The sequence below is a fragment of the Pseudophryne corroboree genome, chromosome 7 (genome assembly GCF_028390025.1).
Source record: "Pseudophryne corroboree isolate aPseCor3 chromosome 7, aPseCor3.hap2, whole genome shotgun sequence".
NCBI lineage: Eukaryota > Metazoa > Chordata > Amphibia > Anura > Myobatrachidae > Pseudophryne > Pseudophryne corroboree.
The window spans coordinates 15244211-15255126 of NC_086450.1; the positions used below are offsets into that span (position 1 = coordinate 15244211).

The window sequence follows — 10916 nt, forward strand, 5'->3', positions numbered from 1 at the left end:
GATTTTTTCAAATTTCTTTATTATTTTTATTGTCATTCACTTTTTCGTTTATTTTCCACATCACAAAAAATTCTTAAAATAATTAATAAAAGTTATATTTTAACGATATGAATTATTAAATTTCTACTTAAGTGCGCCAGCAAAGAGACAATCCGTTTCTGTCCTTTGGTTGTTCTTCATTACTATTGTCTCAGGCCGCACCCCCATGTTTGTGAATTGAATTACCTAATGGTAATAACAATTGGGGAATCTTGTGAAGATAACTTAATCCTCGCTTGTGCAGAAGTCTATCCCCTTTCCCTATCCACTGATGATAAGATCATTATGTAATAGCCACACCACGTGCTGCTGCTATCCATCTCTATATACAGATGTGTCTTCCTTCATTCTTGCTGCAGTTACGCTATACAGCCCTTCTAGTCGTGCATAGTCATGAGCATGTTTACTAATGCCAGGTGTCTTTTGTGCATTTTTCCCAAAAAAATGCATCTTATTTTCATCGCTATGCAAATAAAATGCACAAATAGACTCTACTAATTAAAATGATATTGTCAGCAATTGGCATTCAGTGGCATCTCACTAACCAGAGTGCTGGTGTGCAGGCCTCCGGAGGTCACAGCCCCAGTCTGCGGCTATATGAATGCTTTGTCCATGGGCATGGTGCCCATTGTTCTTGTGTACCACTGAAGTCCATCTAGTGTGTACCCACCATCTGTGTAGCATGGGCACGGCCATGACACTTGCGGTCAACTGACCTGCAAACACCCAATCCTGCGCTGCGTCTGCACACATGATTCCAGCATTCAATGCCTGATGACCAAGGGGTATAAATCCAGAAGATCAGCTCAGTCTCTGCGCCTTGAACAACGCATCACATCCAGTGTACAGCGTCTCCTGGCTCTAGTCTTCTGTCTCCAGTGATTTCCTTGCTACAGTGTCTCTGTGGAACTAAAGACTCCAGCCATCCAGCTCTGCTATAACTCCTTCCACAGTCAGCTTCCACCTCTGCATGCAGTAAAAGACTCTCTACAGGTGCTACTTACCATTCTCAGCTGTGAGTTGTTTATCTGCGTTCAGCACTGTGCTATTCCATCTGGCACTTAAAACAACCAGCTTGTTTTTTTTTTTGCTTTTGCCTTGCTTGGCTTTGTCGACTTGTGCATATATACAAACTGTGTGAATCTACTGCAGTTGGTTTCCAAACCAATTGCTGGAGTTACTATTGTCTGTTTTCACTGTCATCAGTTGTATTATCATCATCTGCATATTTGATCCTGTTACCATTGACTTCCAAATCAACCATTGATGTTTGCTATTGGCGTTCAGGCCGGTCATCACTGTTGTTCATTTAACTGGGTTACAGATTATCACCTGTGACTGTTGTTATACCTCTACCAGCTTCCTTGCTCAAACCATCAGTATTGCTATTGTGCTTCAGTGACTGTCATAACTCTGTGTGCTAAATAAATATGATTGTGCACATGCGCGGTAATCTACTACCGCCTCCTCGTTTCCTCCACCGCACCACCACTGGCCGACTAGTGCACTCTCCGGGAACAGACACAGTTACAGACCTGACATATACTGTATGTGGCATGTCTATATTCTGTTTGTGACTGCGACTCTATCTGAGTAGGAAATGATACATTACAGTGTTTTCATGGATATTAGCAGATGTCTGCATTAGAGTGTCTGCCCGACTTAATCAGAGTTGTGTGAAACCTGTCAGCTCAGTCACACCAGAACACATCTGTAGTGTTGCTGATACAAAAATTAAAAGCATTCATCTACAATGAACATGTGGCTCTCACATATAGATACGGTACTTTTGTGATACCCCATAAGTCTAATCACCTGATATGATATGTATGGACATTTTTGTGCATATATGGAAATCTATTATAAAATACTGTTGAGGCACTAAAGTTCCTTGAGATACACAGTTATCCATCACAGAGGGTTATACAGAGCAGGGTGTGATCTGTCTTTGAGGAGAGGGGCGGAGTGATTTAGCTGGAGGGTGATTCATGCTGTCAAGAGAACTCCTAAGGTAGTACACATCATGACAAGGGAGATGGAAAGTATTCTATCCCCTACCCCCTAACCCTAGCTTCCCACAGCCTAACCCTAACCTCCCTACTTAGTACTAACCTTATCCTCCCCCGGTGGTACCTAAACATAACCATCCCTCCCCACAGCCTAACCCTAACCCTCCTCCATTAGTGCCTAACCCTAAACCAGCCTAACCCTAACTTCCGCCCTGCTGCCTAACCCCACTGGGTGGCACCTACCCTAACCTCTCACACCCCTTACCTAACCTACCCACTGTACTTACATTCAGGCTGAGAGCTGTTGGCATTCTGGCCTCAGTCTCCTGAACCTGTTGGGATTCAGGCGTCGGCAATCTGATGGGTGTTGATATTCCAGCGTCGGGATTCTGACTGCCAGGATCCTGACTGCCAGGATCCCAAGAACCGGTGTATTAACTGCATCCCTAATGTAACATCTGTAACACCCAGGGATTGGCGGATATGTCTAAGTGGCTGAGAGAGGTATCACAGGTGTTGGATGTCTATGTGATGGATCTTTCCCCTGAAATGTTTCTATTTTCTTCTGTAGTACCATGTTCAGAGAGTTAGAAAAGATTAATATGAAACAGGAGGGAGTCAGCCATTCCAACATGATGTCTTTTTATTCAGCCTCAATGAACTCTGGATTGAGAATGATGACTGATTCATTGGCATAAAAGAGGAATATTCACAAGAAGAAATAAGCATCAAAGAGTAAAGAGAAGATGTTGGAATGTTATTTGCAATGTAATTTGGGCAGTACGGATGTTGTAATGGTTAGCATTACTGCCACACAGCACTGAGGCCATGGGTTCAATTACCACCATGGCCCTTTCTGTGTGGAGTTTGTATATTCTCACTATACTTGCATGGATATTCCCAGGTACTCCGGTTTCCTTGCAAAATCCAAAAATATACTGGTAGGGTAATTGACTCTCAACAAAATTAACCTGTGTGTGTGTGTGTGTGTGTGTGTGTGTGTGTGTGTGTGTGTGTGTGTGTACATTTGGTAGGGAATATAGATTGTAAGCTCTACTGGGGCAGGGACTGATGTGAATGGACAAATATTCTCTGTAAAGCAATTTAAATAACTGATAATAAATAAAATACATATATAAAATTATGAATCCTGGTGAAAGTCTTAATGGGATAATCCATTTCTGAGGGTTTTTAAGGCATCCGGACTCCAGGTCGACAACAAAAAGGTCAACACACATTCGGTCGACACCAATTGGTCAACACACCTTAGGTCGACATGGACAAAAGATCGACATGAACAAGGTTGACATGGAAAAAGGTCGACGTGAGTTTTTCACAATTTTTTTCTTTTTTGGAACTTTTTCATATTTAACGATCCACGTGGACTATGATTGGAACGGTAATCTGTGCCGAGCAAAGCGGTAGCGGAGCGAGGCACCATGCCCGAAGCATGGTGAGCGAAGCGAGCCATGTAAAGGGACAAAGTGCACTAACTGGGGTTCCCCGTCAGTCTCCGAAGAAAACGACACAAAAACCCCATAAAAAACTCATGTCGACCTTTTTCCATGTCGACCTTGTTTAAGTCGACCTTTTGTCAATGTCGATATTTTGTCCATGTCTACCTAAGGTGTTTCAACCTATTGGCGTCGACCTAAGGTGTGTCAACCTTTTTGTTGTCGACTGGGAGCCCCAGACCCGTTTTTTAATATGTTGACACAAGTATATTTTTTAGCAATAAAGAAAGTAGGTTAATTGAGATGTCCTGATGTTTCAATGACAGGATGAGAAGGACATTGATCATGCTGCTAAAGGTGCTGCTGTCAGCGGGCTGCCATGTATGGTACATACCACTTGTTGACATACTGTATCTATGTTGCTGTGTTGATAGTTTATACAATCACATTTTCTACTGATTTTGACATTGGGTCAGATACAGAGATGTACAGAAACCCTATGGTTTGCGTACATCTCTATTATTTTTGGACCTGTGCATGTGCCAATCTCTGTGACTATGACCACTGTACCCCCTAAGCCACAGAATGATTTGACCCTCTGAACCATTTGGAGAAAGGGTGGTGATAGCCAGTGTTTTAGATAATGTTTGTAATGAGGCCAGTGGCTGTGTCCTTGGATGCAGCTTCACTTGGCACATTCAGAACCATTGTCTTCAACTCCTGAAAGAGCTAAGCAATTGCTGTTCAGGAGAAAAGGAATTGAGATGGCATTTGGTAGCATGGACACTAGACTACTAATCTGCAGAAAGCGGATGCATTGGTGGAGGATATTGGATGCAATTCCAATGCTAACGTATGTGCCAAAGCTTAACTGGTCTTCAGCAATATGCTAGTTGTCAAACTTGCTTCCTCGTACAAGAAATTGTTTCAAAGAAAACTGCTAATTTTATAAAATCTATACTTATTCTTTTATAATAAAGTTTCAGTCCCATCAGTAGTTGCCCTAGTACATAAGCATTTTTCTTGGGAATCTAGTATTGCATAAGTTGAAGCTGTCTGCTTTGCAAATTTGCTGTAGCAAGACCACCTACTTTCAATGAGGTTGATGATGATGGTGTTGAAACTGAGTAAGTACCTATACTGTACATGATACTGGTAGCTCATGTTGGACTTCTTAATATCCTGATTTTTCTGCTTCAAATGAATCACTTGAATAAACTTGGTGCAAATAACGTAACAGGGAGTAGATGCCTAAATGGCTAATCTCCCTTCATCTAATAGATTGGGCATAACGAACATTACAGATGCCTTGACAAATGTTGTCTAGGTTGAAGCAAAAATATTTTCACACATGTTAGGTGGATTATTTAGTATTTTCCTTAGATACAGATACGACACTGCATTTATCACCAGAAAAAGATTTGTGCATAAATTCAACACAATCAACACCATCCTAATTGCTTTGCTCAAATTCAACACATTCACCATTGTATCATCATTATCGTCACAGTCAACATTATCCTAATAATAATAATAATAATAATAATATAGCACTTTTCTCCTATTTCTTATTTCTCTATGAGGACGCAAAGTGCTTTACATTTGCCTTTACAGCACAAAATAAAAACCACAATATACTACAATATGGACCAGTGCTAATAATCGTAACCACACCAATATGGTTGGGGGGAAAAAACAGGACTCAGTGAATAAGTTCATATAAAAAATATTTATAGAAATAAGTAATGTGACAATAAAATATATCAACACATATACTGTAAATACAGAATAAAGCTAAAGAGATATTTAGCACCAATGAAAGCACAATGTTATGTGTAATTGATGGTGCGGTACCACAGTTATCAAGTTTTTTACTAAAGATCCTGATGAACATGCATGTGAAAGTTTGTGGCACTAGAAGTACCAAGTATAGTAGTTTGAGATAAATCAAATCACTATCTGCCCATGCTGCTTAAGCAGTCTGGCTGGGCCAGTCACTCAGAGGGTATACAATACCTGCCACTAATACTGCAGCTTTATTCTCTCATCTGGGTCAGGTGATGGTGTAGCCCCCGCTGCCTAAGAAGAGCACTCCAAGTCTTTGCTTGTATCTGCTGCAACACAAGTGGTATATGCATAACCCGGATGCTCCAATCATAGTTGTCCAGGAGCCAAGGGAGATAAATATTAAGCAATCCTTGTGTTCACCAGTCAACAAAGAAATATAAAGGTGGGCACCATTAAAATATATTTCTATGAAGTGTTGAACCCATATATAAGTGGGCTTTTTCAAAGAAAATACAAAACCACCTTAATAAGATATATAAGTGAAATGTTTTGGTGAACAGGTAAGTCTTGAGTCTAATTTTGAATTAATATAGAGTGAGGGCTTCTTGTGCTGTGCTGGGAAATGGTTTCCATTGAGTCTGAGCTGCATGGCTAAAAGCTCACCCCCCAAATTAATTCAGGCTGCATTTTGTATCATCTGCAAGTTGTACAATTCTTTTGTTGGGAGACGAGGGTAGGGACATTGCAGTAATCCCGGAGCGATGATATACATGCATGTATGATCTTCTGAGGGAATAAAGAGCTTGCTTCTGGCTATGTTCCTCATATGAAATAAAGAGGATTTAATTGTGGTTGATACCTGATGTTTAAGTGTCAAGCCACTATTCAGGACAACACCAAGGGGTTTATTTACTAATATTCATGTTTGTGCCGTTTTTAAGGGAGTTTGATCTCAAATTTTATCGGACGTAATTTACTGCAACTTTTTGAATCCATATATGATAATTTACTAAGCTGACGAGTTTTCTAGTTTCATATTTTCTGTGGCTGTGTGCTCCTGCGCTGTCAATCAGAGAAGCGCACTAGTTATAATGTAGCGAAGCGTCGCTCCATTGTAACCAATGATGGGAACTTTGCGGTCTGCGGTTAACCATGAGTTAATTGGGGTCACCCACAAGAGTGACCCCAATTAACTTTGCGTTTAACCGCTGATGCAAAGTTCCCATCATTGGTTACAATGGAGCGCCGCTACACTACATTGTAACCAGTGTGCTCCTCTGATTGACCGTGCAGGAGCGCACAGCCAATCAGGAGAGTGCCATGACATGGCGCTCCCTGATTGACTGGCAGGACCTTCACTGACAGCAGTCACGGGGGTCCTGCCAGTTGGGAAAAGGGGTTCCATGTGTAAACATGGGACAACTTTCAGTTCGATGTTCGGATTGTTTGTTTTATTTTTTTCAACAAGTCCCTGGATTACAAACTTAAAGAAGAGGACCGATCGACACTTGATTGTTTGTAAGTATATTTTTTATTTACAGGTACCCCATGGATTCTACTGGAGAAGAGGACTAAGGGGCTCCATGTCAACATAGGTAAGTATGTATGTATGTAAGTGTGCATGTACGTAAATGAAATTCGTACTATCACGGTGTGTGTCTTGTGTTTTTTTGGGGGTATTTTTTGTAGTAGAACTACAGGTACCAGTGGGCCTGTTATTTTCCCGCATACTGGTACTTGAGGTTCTCAAAGTACCAGCTTGCGGGGGAGTCTTGCTGGGACTTGTAGTTCTTCTACAGAAAACAATATTCTTTATTTTTACACTATGCTATCAGCCTCCCATCCACTGGCCATGTATGGGGGGGGGGGGGGGGGGGACAGCCTCAGGATTCACCCTGGCCCTTGGGTGGCTGGAGGGGGAACCCCTTGATTTAAGGGTTCCCCGCTACTCCAGGGTACCCCAGCCAGGGGTGACTAGTTGGGGGTTAATGCCATGGCTGCAGGGACCAGTATAAAAGTGTCCCCCATCTGTGGCATTATGTCTCTGGCTATTGGAGCCCGGTGCTGATTTATAAATTATGGGGGACCCTTACGTCTTCTGTCCCCCATATGTTTTGAACTAGGACAGGATTCAGAGCCCAGTGCTGGTTGTTTAAATATGGGGGAACCCTACACATTTTTTTCAATGTATTTTTACAACTAGGACCAGCTCAAAGAGCCCGAGGCTGGTTATGCATAGGAGGGGGGACCCCACATAATTTTTTTTACATTTGTCACCTAAGCAAACCCATTCCCACAGATAACCATGCACAGATGTCACTGATCTGTGCATGACTATCCAAACACGCCAGGAAAAAGCAGGACTATTTTTTTGCTGCTTTTTATAACTAATCGCAATAAAAACCAAACGCAATTGAGCATTCAGAGACAAACACCCAAATACAAATGAATAGTAAATTCCCGTGTTGTATGAACAAACAGGCATGTTTGACCATTGGTCTATTCATTCAAATTTTCTAAATCTGCCGTTAAAACCATTATGAATAGCCCCAACACTGCTGAGATTGGTGCTTTGTAAATTCCTGTGTTGACACTTAGAAAAATCGTGACTTTAGTAAATAAACCCTCAAGATTCCACACGTCTTCAGTGTTTTGTAGTTCTGAACCCACAAAGATAAGTACTGTTGGTTGGCTATGCTGCAATAAGGTCTTGTGAGCTATAATGAGGACCTCTGTTTTATCAGGGTTCAGTCACAGCCAACTGGAACTTATCCACTCCTGGAGCTCAGCAAGACATACATAATACCATTATAAATTAGCCATGTCCAAAGTAACTATCTCAATTTCTATGTATAAATCATTACCATTTTTTGTAATCCTTACATTTCCAAACTGATGATAAATTGTGGAAGGAGGCTGCCAACGTTGTCTTTTGATATTATTATAGTACTGTATTGTTATAAGATAAAGTATTAAAGTAGGGGAAAAAAGCTAAAAAAAAATCATTACAACAACCAAAATTAGGATGGTTTTTCGGTAATCAAAACCAAAACACAAAGTTGGTTTTCAAAATAAAACCAGGAAAATGTGGGTCTGTGCAAATCTCTCATATTTACCATAACAAAATAATTTAGCGCAAATACAATTTCTAAATCTTTGACAAGCAAACCAAAAGTTTAGCACATAGTTACATACAGTACCGTAGAATCACTCATTTCAACCTAGATTTGTCACTCCACTCCTATTTTTAAAGTAGCTTAATCACAATCTCATTTTAAATTTTAGAAAGGCTGCTTTTACATCATTATTTCTAAGAGAATAAATCAAAGGGTTCAGCATTGGTATAATAACTACATAAAATATAGCAATGAATTTGTCTGTTCCCGCTGCAGAGCTTGACCTAGGTTTCATGTAGACTGCCATAGCTGAACCATATAACAATGTCACTACCGTCATGTGAGATCCACAGGTGGAGAACGCTTTCCGTTGCCCGGCTGCAGATTTAATTTTCAAGATACATGAAATGATTTGAGAATAAGATATTAAAATAAATGTCACTGGTATCATTAAAATAATCACACTAATAACAAAAATAATAAATTCAACAAACAAAATGTTTTCACAGCCCAGTGATAATACTTCTGGCACTTCACATACAAAATTATTAATTTCATTTTTGCCACAACGATTTACATTGAGTGTAATAGTAACAAGTGAGGTAGAGAGAGGAACCCCAGATATCCATGTACCAATGGCTAATCTCACACAAACCATCTTACTCATGATTGTAGTGTAATGTAATGGATAACATATAGCTACATAACGATCATAAGCCATAATAGAAAGCAGAATACACTCTGATTGTGCTAAACAGAGAGAAATATACATTTGTGTTGCACATTCAGCATAAGAGATAGTTTTCTTTACTGACATCAAATCTTTCAACATCCTCGGCACAGTGGAAGATGAATAGCAGACATCCAGAAATGAGAGGTTGAAAAGGAAGAAATACATAGGTGTGTGAAGGCTGATATCAGTCAGGATTAGTATAAGTATGGAAATGTTTCCAATTAACATACTTATATACACAAGCAGGAAGACAAAGAAAATAATAACTTGTGTCCTGGGTTCACTGGAAAGTCCAAGAAGAATAAATTCTGTTACAACTGTATTATTTTTCCAAGGCATGCCTTAAAAAAATTGAAAATGATCTCAGTGATCTGTTACTAAAGAATTTGGTTAATGTTGGTTAAAACTGTAAAGTAACTCCCATACATTGAACTTTGTAAATGTCTTCACAATATAACAGATAAAATACATTTATGATGTACATGAAGTTTAATACCATGGTTTAAATGCATTTTAAGTTGACTTCAGTACCTTAATAGTTTCTTATACTTTACAAAGGCAGTCAGACCCTCTGAGATTATCCAATAACTGTACAATAATTAAAGCAAGATAAGTAAAATTCTGATTCTCTGATATTTCACCAACATTTATGAGGATAGATATGTCAAGATGAGTACAATATCCAAACTTGATTTAATATCATTTTAGACATATGTTGAACCAATATTTTAAGGTAAATATTCATAAAAGTTATGTTTTAAATATTACATTATTTAATTGATATGAGTGCCCAACAATGAAAAATTGTCTTCTGCATCTACGCATTCTAGTAACTTGCCAAAGGAGTTCCACATGCAATATTGGAAGAGCATATATCAAAAGGTCCAAAGTTTATTTTACATGTGAGGAAGATAGATGTATTTAGCTTAAGCAGTGTCAGCCATTTTGTTAAGTAGCAGCCATGATGTAGTGAAGTAAATGTATGCTTTGCTGAGTTAATCATAATAATGCTGACATTTCATAGTTAGTACTTTCTGTGCGAATCAAGGTCATAGCTATAAGTCTTCAAAAACATGTTATTAGACAGTCTCTGTGTTTAGACTTCTGGTGTGAAGGACACGTAGGAGGGTGTCAGCCTGAGAGGAGTTATGAGAAGAGATGCATTATTGTTTTTAAATGTGACGTGTATCAAGTATTCATGCAAGTACCTCTTTCTATATAACGCGCTACTGAATAAAGTAGAGGCAGTCTCATTTTGATGGACACAACTGGCATGTGGTGTCTGTTTTCTGGGATTCTCAATCGATTGGTAAACAAAGGGGAACGAACAGACAATTGAAGGATATTGATAGGAGGAGGCTTATCTCCAACTCATGTTGCGTCCCCCATGTACAAAATAAAAAATATGTAATATTCCAAAATAACTTCTGATGGTTCAATGCACAGAAACTTTCTTTCATGCACAAAATTATTAAAAATACAGTATAATATCTCATACACACAGAAACAGAAGCTGTAATCTGGGTGTACTAAGAACCTCACAATTAATTAATAAAACATTCTTTATTCTTATCATTTAAAATGAAGTTATTTTTATTCAACCATTATGAAATATCTTAAAGTCAATAGAAAAGGTGAAAAAGATTGAAGAAAATGTGATTAAAATGAAAAATATATTTTATACAGAGACTGTTTGCTTCTATTTTAAAGATTTTTCTTTCAATTAAAGATTAATCTCAGATATGTACAGAAAGAGTATGGCTAGTAACAGTATACT

General features: G+C 39.0%; 1 protein-coding gene across 1 annotated transcript; it reads right to left on the reverse strand.

Moving 5' to 3' along the window:
* Nucleotides 1-8551: 8551 nt before the first annotated feature.
* Nucleotides 8552-9478, reverse strand: LOC134943571 (olfactory receptor 5AR1-like). Its single transcript, XM_063932338.1, has one exon. The coding sequence runs from the start codon at nucleotides 9476-9478 to the stop codon at nucleotides 8552-8554; it is 927 nt and encodes a 308-aa protein (XP_063788408.1).
* Between the last annotated feature and the right edge of the window lie 1438 nt (nucleotides 9479-10916).

Excerpts from the sequence above, each read along its gene's own strand:
- LOC134943571 (XM_063932338.1), bottom strand. The coding sequence starts at position 9,478 with ATGCCTTGGAAAAATAATACAGTTGTAACAGAATTTATTCTTCTTGGA.